The sequence below is a fragment of the Camelus bactrianus genome, chromosome 6 (genome assembly GCF_048773025.1).
Source record: "Camelus bactrianus isolate YW-2024 breed Bactrian camel chromosome 6, ASM4877302v1, whole genome shotgun sequence".
Classification (NCBI taxonomy): Eukaryota; Metazoa; Chordata; class Mammalia; order Artiodactyla; family Camelidae; genus Camelus; species Camelus bactrianus.
In genome coordinates this window covers 5,117,221-5,132,460 of record NC_133544.1, presented here as the reverse complement: position 1 = coordinate 5,132,460, position 15,240 = coordinate 5,117,221, and the positions used below count along the sequence as shown (strand labels likewise).

Genomic DNA, 15,240 nt, shown 5'->3' with positions numbered 1-15,240 from the left:
CTGAGTCACAGCTGGTAACGCAGAGTCAGGGCCAGCTGGGACTTCTGCCCACTTCTGCTCTCCCTCCCAGCCCCTCCCTAGTAGAGTCCTCTGGCTGTGACCCACCCTCACACCTTCCGGTCCTGGGAGCAGCCCCTGGGCCCCCTGGCTGGCAGTGGTTGTAAGCCCCCTATCCCTTTATAGGAAATTCCTCCAACTTGATTCCCTCACACGCCAGCCGGGGGTTTGACGCTGTCAGCTTGACCAGATCCTGCCAGAGCCCAGAATCTCTGGGGCAAGTCAGTCCGTGTGGCTGGAGGGGGCCGGTGCCCATAGCCTGGGGAGAACTCGGGCCGTGGGCTCGAAAGTCTTACTTGACTTGAATCCCAGCTCTGTTCCTCCTGTTGTGTGACCCATGAGAGACACACTCCTCTCAGCCTCAGCTTGCTCTTCTGCAAAATGGGAATAAACATCCCTCCAGGCCAGGCAAGGCACAGGGTGGCTGGAGGAAGGGGCATCTAGGGTGTGAAACCCAGATAGATGCATGAGAACAAAGTCCATTTATTGGCCTGCACTCAGTGGCACAGGGGATGTGGAGGCGGAAGGTGTCTCCTTCACATCTGTACATCTGGCTCAGCTGCAGGGGCAGAAGTGAGGGTCTGAACTGCCATCAGGGGGTTAGGGGCTCAGAGGCTGGCCAGGCTGGACCAGCTGCAGCCCCGCAGGCCCCGTGGAGCTGCCACTCTCCTCCTTTCCCGCAGGTCACGAGACCTCTGCCAATCACCTGGCGTTCACCGTGATGGAGCTGTCTCGTCAGCCCGAGATCTTGGCGAGGTATGGAGCCGGGAGATGGGGGGCTTCCCTTGAAGTTGGTGAAGGGGTTTATTGGATACCTGGTTGCTAGAGGGCCACCTGCTCCCACCTCCCATGGCTGAGTCCCCTCCGATGTGTCCTGTTTCCTTCACCCCAGGCTCTTTGCACATGCTGTTCCCACTTCTAGAAGCTCCTCCCCCTGCTTCTCTCTTGGAGAATTTTCCTCCTCCCACTCCTCCCCCTCCTCCCCCTTCTCTCCCTCCTCCTTTCCTTTCCTCTCCTCCTCCCCCTTCCCCTCCCTCCCCCATCCTCACTCTCCCCCCTCCTCCACCTCCTTCCCCCTCTTCTTCACTACTTCCCCTCCCCCTCCCCTCAGAAGCCATCTCAGACCCCTGAAGCAGCCACTCTGTGTTTCCCCTCCTAGCCTCCTCCCAGCTCACCAAAGCGTTTTCTCCTGGTACTATTTTGCTTTAAGTCTATTTCAGTCATGAAACCGGAAGCTCCGGGAGGGCAGGGACGGCTCTTTCCCTCCCAAGATGTGCTTAGTGCCGGGCCAGGGGCTGGCACTCAGGACTGAACAGAGTTCCAACCAAAGTGCTGAGGGAGCACTTGTCTTGAGCTGACAAAACAAAGGAGGGCATCCCTGGGGAGATGGCATTTGAGCGGGGCCATGGGTTTCCTTAAATACAAACAGGGTCCCTCAAGGACTGCTGCACAGGCTGGCTGAGCTGGCTGTGAGTGCAGGCTTGGGGGCGGAGCCCTGGGGACGCGGGGAAGGGCCTGCGAGTGCAATGCTTACCGTCGCCAGCATGAAAGGGCGAATTTTTTGCACAATTGCTTGAGAAGATAAAATACAGTTCGCCCTTGAACAACAGAGGTTTGAACTATGTGGGTCCACTTACACGGGGACTTTTTTCACTAAATACCGACCACAGCAGACCACAGCCCGCAGCTGGTTGAGTCCCTGGCTGTGGAACCACAGGGGCAGGGGCCAACTGCAAAGTTGTTCTAGGATTTTTGCCAGTGTGGAGGGTCGAGGCCCCTGACTCCTGTGTTGTTCAAGGGTCAACTGTAGTTTCTTGGTTTTTTAAGATATGTAATAGCATTTATTAAAATTTGGGGGGAAGGTATACCTCAGTGGCAGAGTGCGCGCTCAGCCTGGCTGACGTCCTGGGCTAGATCCCTAGTACCCCCACTAAGTAAATAAGTAAATCTAATTACCTACCCTCCAAAAAGAAAAAACTTTGGGAAAAAAGCAGAGGAGTTAAAATAATAATAATTATTATAATTACAATAATAAGTCCACCGATGGTGCCCCCATCCACCCAGAGGTTGTTCATGAATAATTCCTGAGTTTCACCCTGTATATTATTACAGTGTTACCCCACATTACTGCAACCTCTTCCCACATCCACTGTTTATTAAAAAATATTGTGGCCATATATATATATAAAATATATGATATATATAAAATATATTATATATATATCATATATAATAAAATTTTATGCACACATGGCAGTGGCATTAAGTACATTCACACTGTTGTGCAGCCGCCGCCATCCATCTCCAGGACATTTCATCATCCCCAGATGAAACTGTCCCCATTAAACCCTCCCTCTCAACTCCCTGCCTCCCTCCCTCCAGCCCCTGGAAACCTCCATCCTATCTCTGTGAATCTGACTCCTCTAGGTGCCTCAAATAAGCCGAATCCTTTGTATTCCTTCTTTTTGTTTGCCTTGTTGCCCTCTGCATAATATCCTCAAGGTTCATCCATGCGGCAGGGTGCCCTTCCCTTTTAAGCCTGAGTGACATTCCATTGCACGGATAAATCACGTCTTGTTTATCCATCCATCTGGGTTTGGGTGTGGTGGTTCCTTTAACAAAGGGAGGGCAGTGTGTGCAGCGGGGGAGGGGCCCAGGCCGCCCTCTACAGGCTTCCTTCCATCCCCCCTCCTTAAAACTAACATGGGGACTGTCTCTCCTTGGAGATGAACTTGTCTTTGTCTGACCGACAGGCTGCAGGCCGAGGTGGACGAGGTCATCGGTTCCAAGAGGCACCTTGACTGCGAGGACCTGGGGAGACTGCAGTACCTGTCCCAGGTGTGGGGGTGGGGGCGGGGAGCTTCTGGGCAGAGGTGGGCCAGGCCTGCTGCCTCCTGGAACTTTCCAGTACAGGGGTTCTCAAGCTCTGCTGCACGTGAGAACCTCCGGGGAGATGAAAAAGATGCCCATGTCCCAGCGGCCCCAGACCGATGACTTCGAGTCGCTGGGGGTGGGATCTGGGCCGCAGCGTTGTTCAGGCTTCCCAGGTGCTTCCAATATGCAGCCGGGTCGGAAGCCAGCCCATCAGCAGAGGTGCTGTATTTGGACTTCCCGGCTGGGCCTGGGGTCCACAAGCCTTAGGCTTCGCATCCGGGGGCCTAGGCCTGGCTGACCCCCGGCCTCAACACAGCACAGAAGGAGGCCTTCCTTGAGCTGCCCAGGGTCCTCAGGGTTGGTGGGAGCCCTGATTTAGAGGGAGGCCTGGCTCCTGGTGGCTTTGCACAACGCCCCTGTGGCCGCAGATGCACACTCAACACCATGAGTGGGAGCAGAGACGGGTCCGGGGCACGCTCCTGGCATGTTCCGTGGGGTGTCCTGACTTCTCTCGTTATCTCCCCGTGTGGTGAATGCAGGTCCTCAAAGAGTCGCTGAGGCTGTACCCGCCAGCGTGGGGCACCTTCCGCCTGCTGGAGGAGGAGACCTTGATTGACGGGGTCAGAGTCCCCGGCAACACCCCGCTCCTGGTGTGTAGGGGCCCTGCCTGCCTGCTCCCCAGGTGGCCAGTTTGGGGCTGTCCTCTGGTCAGGGGCTCCTCTGAGGCCCGTGGCCCTGTTATCACCGCTGGCCGCCCCGTGCATCCTCGTTTGAGCCTTGCCGTGAACCCGTAATGCCCTTTCTCTCCCCCCAACATGGTCCAGTATAAGATTACAGTGATGATTCTAAAAGGGAGGTGCCTCGTTTACAGCTGAGGACGCTGAGGCTCAAAGAGGTCAGGGCACTCTCCTGAGGTCGCACGGCTGCCAGGAGGGAGACACGGGATGTGCCCAGTTTCAGAGCTGGCCCAAGTTGGTGCCAGCTCCTTCTCCCTCTACAGCACCTCCTCCCTCTGAGGTTGACTCTCTCCTCCCGTTCGCCTTCGCATTTTGTTTCTCTGGCTGTTTACTCACTCATTCATTCATTCATTCATTTATTCAGGGTCCATTCAGGCACAGTGACCCCCCCTAAACCCACCACCCACCCCCAAAACTAGAATATAACCACCCCTTCTGAGTCTTTCCAGAAGCCGTCACTCTCCTGAATTTTGTGCTTGCCATTTCTTGTGTGGGTGTGTGTGTGCGTTGTGTGTGTGTGCGCGCACATGCCCACACGATAATTTGTCCTAAGACTTGCCTTGTGACTCAGTACAATGTCTACTAAGATTGTGTAGGTTTCCACGTGTGGCTGCAGGCCGTCCATTTTCGCTGCTGTGTAATATTCTGCCGTGTGTGATGCACCAATGCATATCCATCCCGGGGTCCGTGGGCATCTGAGAGGGTCCTGGTTTGTTGCTGTCCTGAGCACACCTGCTGCTGTCAGCGGTCCCATCCTCGAGTCCTGGTGCAATGTGCAAACGTGTTTCTTGGGTGTGTGTGCAGGAGTGGGAGGGCTGGGTCGTAGGACAGATGAGTGGTCACATGCCTCTTCTCTGTGTGTGTCTGAGTCCTGATCTCCTCTTCTTATAAGAACACCAGTCATCTTGGACTAGGGGTCCCTAATGACCTCATTTTATCTTAATTACCTCTTTAAAGATCTTGTCTCTAAATACAGTCACATTCTGAAGTTAGGGCTGGAATATATAAATTTTGGGGGGACACAACCAGCCCAAAACAGAACCTATTTTTATGTTTACAAAGGAGAACACCATATTCCAATCCCATCAGTTGAACTGCACCCCCTTTCCCGGGGCTCTGTCACATGTTCTCCAGCGCGTATCAAAGCTTCATCCGTGCATGGCTCTTTATTCTGTGTATCTGCTTTTTTGTTGTTGTTAACACTCTGCAGCGACACCACCTGCCTTAATGACCATCTCTTACATCCGCAGGGCAAGGCCCTGGGGCTGAATTTCAACCCATGTGTGCAGCCCCGTGGACCTTGAGTGGGCACACCCAGGCTCCAATCCCAGCCCTGCTCCCTGCTGGCTGGGTCATCTCAGGCAAGACCTTGAACCTCTGGGCCTCAGGACCATCCTTGTAAGATAGAGATGATGGTACCTGAATCACAGTCTATTGAGAAGTGTCAACAGGATAATGTACATCACAAGTCTGGCAAAAAAAACCCTGGCACGTAGTAGGTCCCCTTTGCTGACCTCAGACCCCTTCTTATGCTCCCACTCAGCTCCAGGCCCTCCTTCCAGCCCTGGCTACCTGGATTCTTATCCAGAGAACCAGGGGCAGTACAGGCTTGGGGAGACCCTTTGTGCAGCAGCCAGCCCCAGGGCCCAAGTTACAGGACATGTTTGGCCCCTGGGAGGCTATGCACAGGGCATCAACCCTAATTAGAAGGTTCTAGGGCATAGAGGGGTAGGTGAAAGGCTAGAGAGGGTCTGTGGCTCCCCCCTGCCCCACCCCCAGCTGGAACAAACCTTGTGTTGAAGAGAAACTTTGAATAATGACAGCTCTCAGGAATCTACAGAGATGGCCTTGCAGCAGACCTGAGTTTGCACCTCATTTTGGCTACTTCCTTGCCAGGTGACCTCAGGCAAGTCAGGAACCTCTGAGCCTCAGTCTCCTCATCTGTAAAAGAGGGATAATTGTAGCTCCCCCCCCAGGGTGAGGCCAAGCATGGGGTGATGCAGCCCACCTAGATGGTGGGTGGCCACCCACTGGGCTGTCTCCTTTCTTCCTCCTAGAAACTTTCCAGGGGCCAGTGGAATCCCACACTGGACCAGACGGGTGGGTGGGGAGGTGGGCAGGTGGAATAGAGCAGGGGTCGGGTGCGGGGTTACTCTGCTCCCAGTCTCCCCACCGGGTGGCTGCAGCAGGTGGGGAAGGTGCGAGGGAACCAATCCTTGGAACCAGAGACCAGCGGATCCTCTGCCCGGCAGTTCAGCACCTACGTCATGGGGCGGATGGACACATACTTTGAGGACCCGCTGACTTTCAACCCGGATCGCTTCGGCCCCAAAGCACCCAAGTAAGTCCCTCTTCAAGCTATCCACCAGTGGAGGCCTGGTGGGAGAGGGGCAGTCCCAGCGGCCTGTGCCCACACAGCCTTCCACATCACTGTGAAGGAGCCGTGATCCCCACTCTGCCCTCATTTACAGGGAGGAAGCCACAGCTCAGAGAGGTTAGGTAACTTGCCCAAAGACACACAGCCAGTAAGTGGCAGAACTGGGGTTTGAGCCCAGCTCAGACTAGTTTTAAAGCTTGTGCTCATAACCAATCCCTTATACTGGGAAGCCCTGTGGCTTGGGCAAGTGACTCCACCTCCCCTGGCCTTGAGGGTCCTGTCTGAGAGATGGGAATACCAATGGCTTCCTCCAGAGATGGCAGTGGGAGTGAAAGCTTTCAAGTACCAGAGCAGTGGTAGGGAGGGGAGCTGGGCTCTGGGGACAGACGCCTGACCCCAGACCCAGCCTAGACATGGGACCTGCTGAACAAGTAAGTGACATAGTACCTGGGTGAGTCGCTTTACCTCTCTGAGCCTCAGTTCCTCCATCTCGGAAATGGGAACAATAACAGCTCCTTCCAGAAGGCTCAAAGGAGGATGCGAAGAGGAAAGTCTGACCCAGAACTTAGCTGTGTCAGCTGTTGATGTCTTTAGTGTGTTCGGAGACCGACCCTAGCCCAAAGCCGGTCATCACAAGGGATGGCTTTGTCCCGACAGTCACAGGGCTGCCCGGCCGCGGCCTCCTGACACCTCTCTCCCCACCCACAGGCCGAAGTTCACCTACTTCCCCTTCTCCTTGGGACCCCGCTCCTGCATTGGGCAGCAGTTTGCTCAGGTAGGAGGGTTTCCTGCCCAGAAGTATCTGCGGGGTGGCGTCTTGTCCAGGAATCATTCAGGCCCTGCTCCAGCGGGCCCCTGGCCTGGGGGCTGGGGGCAGGGACCCAGGTGGCCGAGGCGTTTGCTTTTCATTCCTGCCACAGACTCCCCGCTATCCCCCACCCCCTGCACTCACAGATGGAGGTGAAGGTGGTCATGGCCAAGTTGCTGCAGAGGCTGGAGTTCCGGCTGGTGCCAGGGCAGCGCTTTGGGCTGCAGGAGCAGGCCACGCTCAAGCCACTGGACCCCGTGCTGTGCACCTTGCAGCCCCGGGGCTGGCAGCCCGCGCCCCCACCCCCACCCTGCTGAGGGGCCTGGGGCCCCACTGGACTCTTCGGTGAGGGCCATGCCCACCCTCCTCTGCAACCCCGCAGCCACCCACCCTGATCCTTGGCCCTCTTCCTCGGGAGCATCCTCCATGCTGGCTCCCAGTGGGCCCTCTGCCAACCACTGCCTGCTACACACCCCTCAGAGCTCCCCGTCCCCTGCTAACTCCACTGCCCTTCCTGGACCAGCCCCTGCCTAACTCCTAGCTGCCACCCAGATGTACTATCATCTCCCCTCACCTCTTTGCACAGGCCACTCCCCCGCCAGACACCCTAACTCTTGCTCATCCCCTAAAACCCTCTTCAGATGTCACCTCCTCCAGGAAGCCCTCCCTGACAACCCCCACCCCCGGCCGGGCCAGGGGCCCTTCCTCTGTGCTCCCTTGGTCACCTGTGCTACCTCTAACACCACACTGACCACACTGTATCGTGAGTGTCCTTTGACGTGACCAACTGCCCTGCCAGGCTATGAGTGCCTCAAGGGTGGAGTCTGTGTGTGATTCATCTCTGAGCCCCCTGTGCCCACCCAGGGCCTGGCACAGAGTCGATGCTCAATAAATAAATACATGTTGACTGCATGAATCAACGGCCAGACCAAGTCATGGTCCTCCGGCCTCAGTTTGCTTATCTGTAAAATGGGGGCAATGTGGAGGCCAGTCTCTCTAAGGGCTGATGCAGCTCTAGAAGCCACCCCCGGAGATGCCCAGACAATGCCACGTGCGGAGAAGACCACCCAGGTTCCCAGGAGGGCCCCGTGTTAGTAGAAGGCTGCTCCCTTGTTATATGTGAGGCCGTGCTCCTCGGTATGGTGTGAAGTTGGGACTCCAGGCAGTTTTGAGACTTTGATTTGAGAGGGTCAGGGGCCCAGAGGCCTGTGGGGTCTGGTCTATTCCCAGCAAGGGCACTGGAGCCCTCAGAAGCTCTCTCGGGCAGCTTGGTGAGGCTGAGTTGACCTCACGCCCACTGTAGCCTCTGCACCTGCTGGCCCAGTGCTGCCCCTGCTGACCTGGGCAGAGGGGGCCGAGGGGCCCAGTCCTCATGGCAGGGGGTGGGGCCAAGCAGTGGCCAAAAGGAGGGAAATACTGGACCAGCCATGTCCTCTGGGCCTGTCCGAGGGAGAGGGCCTGCCCCAGGTTCTCCTTCAGCACATGGGAGTTTGTCCTCGTATGGGAAGAACAAACTGCCCTGGTCCACTGCCTGGGGTGTGTGCCCTGAAAAGTCCCCCCCCCCCAACCCGGGAGGGCACGGATCTGGGCTGGCCCCCGCTGTGCGTGGGCTCCTCAGTCCTCGCCGCAGTCTTGAATGGCATCTCCAAGGGATCTTCCCGCTTAGCAGATGAGGAACCTGCGGCTCAGGGAGGAAGTGACATGCTCATAACAGGTGGGTGAACAGCACCGCGGTGGAGCCAGGGCCCCGGCCCAGGCTGTGCATGGGGGCCCCAGGGAGTGGTTTCCCCCGAGCTCGTTGCCTCGGGGTGCCTCTGTAGCTGCAGATTCCTTGCCCAGTGAGGGCCCTCATGCTCCCCTTGACCCCTGCCCAACCTGAGCACTTGGCGGGGCCCTTATCAAGCTACACCCCACCCTCTCTGTTTCCATCTCCCTGCCTGGGGAGCCCCAGAGCCTCCTGTGACTCTGAGGATGGTGCGCCTGAGCTCTGCCTCCAGCCACACGGCCAAACCCACTCCATGCTCTGCGGCCCAGAAGCATGTCCTTCCCACGGCCACTCAAATGCCACAGTCTCCTCTCCTCTTGTTCCTGGGCCCTCAGCCCAGCACTGCTTCCGGGACCTGTCCTGTCCTGCTGCGACCCTCCTTGTGGCCTCCCTCTGAGGTTCACCAGCCCCCGCCCCCGCCCTCCACGTCCTGCCCTCCACCCTCCTGCCATGGCTGGGCATGGCTCCCACAGGACAGTACATCCTCACTGTCCATTCAAAAGGTCCATAGGCCACCAAGGCTCAGAGTTCCAGATGCACAACGTGCCATGGCCCAGAGAGTCTGGAGAGCTCAGCTCCCTCTGGAAACTTCGAGTTGTCCTCACCATCCCCTGACTTAGCAGATATCTGCCCACTGCTGAGCCTAAACCTTCACATCATTATTTCTTCCAGTCCTCATTATTTCTTCCAGGGCCCATTTCACAGATGAGAAGGTCAAAGCCACAGCACACAGTCAGGCCATGGTGGAGTCATGACTCACACCTGTGGCCCTTTGCACCTGGTGGCCTGCCGGGGGCGCAACAAGCCCTGTCACTGCAGGCCTGGGCCTGCCTCTGGGCACTGGAAACCCAGGGCTGGAGGGCTGAGGCACATGGGAAGTCAGACCTGATCCCTCCACCGCATCTCTGCTGTGGTCCTGACCCTCCCAGACCACTTCCTTCTCTATAAAACAGGCTTTTTGTGAGCAGGCAAGTGGTTCTCAGGCCTGGCTCTGTAGACAAGTCACCTGGGCCGGTGGGATCAGTCTATGGGGTGGGGCCTGGGAACTTTACTTTATAAACCCCCTAGGAGACTCGGGTGTGCACAGGGTTGGTACCAACCCCTGGGACCCAGGCAAGATTGATGGGACTAAGACCAAGGCCCTGCAGCCAGATCTCCTGGGGTCAAATCCTACCCTACCTGTCACTGGTTACCAGGCTTGGCCCCTAGTTTCCCCATCTGTAAGGAAGGACAAATAACAGGACCCAGGTCTAAGGTTTGTGGGAGAATTATGAGCATTCTACGTGGACAATGGATGGTGCTTAGCACAGAGCCTATCAGCGTCAGTGCTGCGGACCCACTGGCTCGGTCACTGGTGGCATCTTTATCTCTGTTACCTCCAGGAAAGGGAGGGCTTTCCTGGGAGGCCGAGTCTTGCAGTACCCAGAAGGGCCACACGGTGACGCCCCGGAGCAGCTCTCCTGTCCACGCGGGCAAGATGGGCGGTGCCTCCCCACCCCGCGGAGGGTCCAGAGGTCCCGAGGGGGAGGGACCCGAGGCGACGTAAACCCAGCCTCCTGGAGGAGGGGTCAGGGCGAGAAGGTTCGGACCCGGGCCCCCTGCGCGGGTGGTCTGGGGCATCCACTGATCACTGGGATGGGGGTGGGGAGGCGGGCAACACGGTTCCTGTTTCACAGATGGGGCTACCGAGGCGGGCCAGGGTCAGGCAGTTGGTGGGGGCGGCAGGAGGTCCTCCACGCAGGTGAGGGTGTGGAGATCACTCGGTGGTTCCTCCTCTCCGGATCGTGGATCTGGCGGTGGGATGCTAATAGGCCCGTGGTGGGAGGAGCCGGGCGGCCTGGGCTCACCTGGAAGGGGCAGCTTTGGTGGGGGAGAAATGCATAGAGATGAGTCCGGGGTCAGGCTGTTTCCTGCTGCCTCGTTAGGTGGCTCGGGGTCCCCTCCTGCCCTGTCCCTCCTTCCCTCCCGTGTGACCTTGGGCAGTTATGCCCCTTTCCAACTCACCCCCTCAGCTGTAAACCTGGACAAGGTGAGGCGGGATGGCACAGGGCTTTGGGGCTACCTCTCACCGTGGCAGGAAACTTCCAGCCTGCACTCACCCAAGCCCCTCCCTGGTTCCTCAGGGCAGGGCCGTGCTGCTCGGACACCTCCAATGCACTCATGCTGAGTTTAAGTCGTCTCCCACGGCCACCGCCCCAGGGGCCTGGAGGCTGGGGGATAACGGGAGATACCTTGGGATGTCTTCTGGCCAGAGCCAGGCTGGGGGTTGGCCTGAGGAGCCTTGTCTGCTGGCATGGGGGTGAGAAGCTTGGCCCAGCGTGGTCAGGTGGGAGGTGTTCTTCCTGTGTTCTGGGCACTGGGACAGGAGGCTGGCTGCTCCCCGTCCCCCACAACACCAAATGACATGGCTCCTTGGCCCCCACCCAGAGGTGAGGGAGTGCCCCAAGGAACCCAGGAGCTGCCCACGCTTTACATCCCAGGGACACCCAGTGCAGCTGGCTGGGCCTCTGGGGGTCCTAGCCTGGCTGGGAGCCTGGAGGCCAGAGGCTTGCCCAAGACCGCCCAGGCAGCCATCCGTTCAGGGTGCCTGGGCCAGCTGGGGGCCCCTGGGGCTCCCAGAGCTGCCCTGGAGTGTGTGTGTGTGTGTGTGTGTGTGTGTGTGTGTGTGTGTGCGCGCGCGCGCCCTGCATGGGTGTGTCCACTCATGTCTCTCTGTCTCTGTGTTTCTGTCTCACGTGGGAGGCTGCGTGTATGGGTCTCAGCATGTGTGTCCATGTGTATCCGGGTGTGTGCCTGTCTCACGTGAGCTGTAAGGAGGTGTCCTTTTGACCTAAGGCAGTGGGCAGGAACTACTACAAGTGTTAGACCCCTACTGTGCATCGCACACCCCCTCCTGACCCAACAGGTGAGGTGGCCTGCTCAGGCCCACACCCAGGAGGCGAGGGTCCATCCGTGGGGACATCCACTGTCCTTCTTCAAGTCATGGGCACCAAGGCCCCAGGTGAGGCTCCTTGTTTGAAACATTCCTGCCTCTATTTACAGGGGAGGGGGGAAACCAAGGCCCAGGAAGATGGGGTCTCCAGCAGGGAGTCACTGCTGGGACCCCTGAGACCCAGCTGGGCTCCGTGAGAATATGGGGAGAGCAGGTGCCAGCAGGAAGCAGGGTCTTGTTGACCTTGACCTTGACCTTGACCCCTCCATGCTTGGATGCCCCTCCTGCCATTGATCAGGCCAGCCCTGACCCTCCCTACCTCCTGGGACACTTTCCTCCCAGCATCAGCACTGGCTGGCTGAGCTGTGGGAACTCTGGGGCCAGACTTTCTTGGGGCAGGTGGGGGAGCAGGAGGTGGGTGGAGGAAGTGGTGCTGGGCACTCGGTACCAGGCGAGTGCTCACTGCGAGGCCCGTGGTCATCCTCCCCTGTGAAGTGGGACAGTGGCGTCCCCTGAGACTGCACAGGGAGGGAGGGCTCAGGGAGGACCCCAGCTGACCCACTGACATCCCACAAATGTGCACCTCCACACCCTGTTCCCCATCAAGCACCCCAACCCCTGCTGACTGTGGAGGCCGCCCGAGCAGCCCGCCCGCCCCTCTCACCATGTCTCCCACTGCTGTCCATTCCCGGACAACCTGAGCGCTCTGCTGCAGCTTCTCCTCCAACAGAACCTGACCGGTTCCTGCCGGGATGTCTGGCTCTCCCTCTGGGTCTCTGCCTGCTCCTCCCTGACCACACCCCTCTCCCTACACTTGGCCCTGCCCTTCCTCAACCGCCCTTCGCAAGCCTGTGAGCTCGGCGAGGCTGAGCCCATGTCCTGCTCAGGCCTCTGTCCATCATGGGTGCCCGCCGGGCTGGTGAAATGGTATCAGACTCATGACCCAGGACCCTGCCAGGCCTCGGTGCCTATGACAGGGACACAAATGTCTGGCCGGAAGGTCAGAGCTACAGGATGAGCTCTGGGAAGTCAGAGGGCACAGGTGCATGTGTACACACCACACACACGCGCGCGCGCGCGCGTGTGCGCGCGCTCACGTATCTACCCCCTGCACAAGCATGTCAGGCGCTCACTGGAAAGTGCACACACACACCTCTAAGCACGTGCTCCCATGCACCTAGGTGCTCACCCACACACTATCACACTCATGATCGCGGGCACACACACAGTGGACCCATGGCTACTGCAGTGACCTCAGGAGCAGAGGAATCGAGTTGTTTTTTCCCCCAACACATGTTCCCGTAGTAAAGAAAACAGGAAGGGACTTGGAGCTGGGGCAGGAAGTGGAAGTGGCCTGCACACAGCGCGCTGGCTCCAGCTGGGTGGACACCAGACGGCAGGTTTGGGTGGGACTCAGAGGCAGACAGACAAGTGGCTGCAGGGTGGGGAGGAGGAGTGCCCCCTGTGGCTAATCCCCACTGAAGCCCCCACAGGCATCACCCCTCTCATTTCCAGGCAAGAAACAGAGACGGGGCTTGGCTCCTCCCGGTCACCAAGAAGGGCCCGTGGAGCTGGCATCGGACCCAGGCCCACCTGATGTCACTCTCCCTCTGTCCCAGCTTCTGCAGCTCCACCCGGCAGTGGCCAAAGCGAGGCCCTCTGACCAGAACACAAGGTGCCCTGGGGAGGTCTTTCTACAGCTCCACTGTTTGTCCAGCTCTGAGAACACCTGTGGCACTTGGACTGGACTCAGGCAGTCTCAGGGGCCGCCCTGAGGTGAGCTCCACAACGTGCTCCTCTGCGGATCCAGCCCAGCCTGGGGAGCCCTGAGCACACACTGCAGAAGGCAACACTTGGGATGGGGCCATCAGCCCTGCCTGCAAGGCCCCCAGGGGCCGTGCGTGCCTGATGGCAGGGACTCTGTAGCGTTCTGCCTGCCTTCAAGCCCGGCCCAGGCTTGGGTGCCCAGGAGATGTTCGTAAATGCTCTATCCGTGTAGAGATGGAGGCACTTTGAAGGGCCACGACCCGCCCAAGGCCACACAGTGAGGCAGGTCGGACCCACCCGTGCCCTTCCGCTGCAGCTCCGGGGGAGGGCAGAGTGCTAAGTGGAGGCCTGGGCGTGTGGGCTCCCTGCCGCCCCCTCCTGGCCACCCCCTCTCTGGGGATGCTACGGCATTATCTCCATTAGTCCTCCAAACCCCACAGGTGAGACTCCTCCCCTCTCTGCAGGTGGGGAGGCTTCGGGGACCTTCTTTCCTTGCGGACCTGCATCCTTTTTCCCTGCACACCCTCCCAAGGCACAGGGCAGCTGGGTTTCTGGTCACTCCCACAGTTTGGGGATCCTGGAATCACGTCAGTGTGGTAAAGAGGGAGAAGGGGGACTTCTGGGGGTGAAGGGGCTAGGAGGTGGAGGGCTCCAGGGACAGTTCTAGTCTTGCTTTGTCTTTTTTTCCTTGCTTAATATAAAAGTCTCAGGTAGGAGGGACCCAGGATGACCAACTGTCCTGGTTTGCATGGGACTGAGGGTTCCCAGGATGCATAAGGACTTTCAGGGCTAAAAGAGGGGAATGCCCAGGGAAACCAGGAAAGGCACTCTAGAGGGGCCCCAAAGCCATTTACCATAATCCCGCCTGATGCCTGAACTCTCCACTGTGTCCTCACTCAGTGGCTGTCTAGCCCTGCTTACACACCTCCAGTGACAGTGAGCTCATTACCATTCAGAACAGCAAGAGCCACCAAAAGGCAGACACAGCCAGGACCAGGCACTGACAGCAGTGAGGTCAGAGTTTGTGGAGCAGAGTGCAGGGGCCCCTGGCCTGCCATCGGGGGCAGTCAGATAAGACTTCCCATAGGAGGAGATTGGTGAGGAGGACAGGGAATTCCTTACCAAGGGAACAGCATAGGCAAAGGCAAAGAGGCCTAGAACCACCTCACAGGGATTGAATTCCTTTGTTGTTCTCCCTGACAGCTGGTGTGACTCCACAGCCCTTCTCCCACTTGCTCTCTGGGAGGGGGCCCCTCCTGCCTTCAGTCCCGGGGTCTCTGAGCTAGGAAAGGCCTCAATGCTGATGGAAGAACTGATGGATGCGTTAGAATGCCATTCTCCCCACACTTCATTTTTTCTGAGCCTCATGGACCCTTTAACACTAACATCTGCCCCCTCCTCCAGGAAGCCTCCTCTGGCTTCCCTAGCCCTGGATGCCTCCCTTTCCAAAAGCATCAACCTTCCTCTCTCCTTGGGATCACTACCACTTCCAGCCCCTGCCAGGGGCCCCGTCACTCTCCATCAAGCTCTTACCTCTTACCTTTGCATTTACTGGTCTCTCTTCCTAGAATGTCCTCTCTCCTCCTGAAAAAACTTTCTTGTTCCTCAAAAATGTATTTCAAATGCCAGCTCTTCCAGGAAGCCCTCCAGTATCTCTCTGACTGGGGTTGATACCAGCTTTCTCTTTAAGTCCCTTTACTCCCTCTGTGCTCTTCATGCAGAACCAGGTAGACCTCAAGCCGGGGGTGGGGTGGGGAGAGGGATTCACCGGAGCCCAGCCCTGAGAACTCCGCCCTGAGCCCTCCACTTGCTTCATTGCCTTAGTCTCTGGCCCGGGTCCTGGTGAGGACCCAGGAGCAGGACTGGGTTTGCTCTTAGGCAGGTACACAGCAAACACATGCTACGTGCTTGCTGAGTTGTGTT

General features: G+C 58.2%; 1 protein-coding gene and 1 long non-coding RNA gene across 2 annotated transcripts in view; one reads left to right on the top strand and one right to left on the bottom strand.

Annotated features, from left to right (window-relative positions):
• Window positions 1-7,896, top strand: part of CYP46A1 (cytochrome P450 family 46 subfamily A member 1) — a 29,602-nt gene extending 21,706 nt beyond the window's left edge. Inside the window, exons 10-15 of the mRNA XM_074365047.1 lie at window positions 741-813; window positions 2,811-2,895; window positions 3,471-3,581; window positions 5,921-6,009; window positions 6,754-6,820; window positions 7,000-7,896. Coding sequence (XP_074221148.1) covers window positions 741-813; window positions 2,811-2,895; window positions 3,471-3,581; window positions 5,921-6,009; window positions 6,754-6,820; window positions 7,000-7,170 — 596 coding nt within the window. The 3' untranslated portion in view covers window positions 7,171-7,896. The remainder of the gene's footprint in view (window positions 1-740; window positions 814-2,810; window positions 2,896-3,470; window positions 3,582-5,920; window positions 6,010-6,753; window positions 6,821-6,999) is intronic.
• A 1,706-nt stretch (window positions 7,897-9,602) lies between these two features.
• LOC141577794 (uncharacterized) lies at window positions 9,603-12,292 on the bottom strand. Its single transcript, XR_012507264.1, has 3 exons — window positions 12,215-12,292; window positions 10,718-10,828; window positions 9,603-10,478 (listed from the first exon to the last, which is right to left on the bottom strand). It is a non-coding gene; the product is annotated as an uncharacterized LOC141577794 (long non-coding RNA).
• Window positions 12,293-15,240: the final 2,948 nt, after the last annotated feature.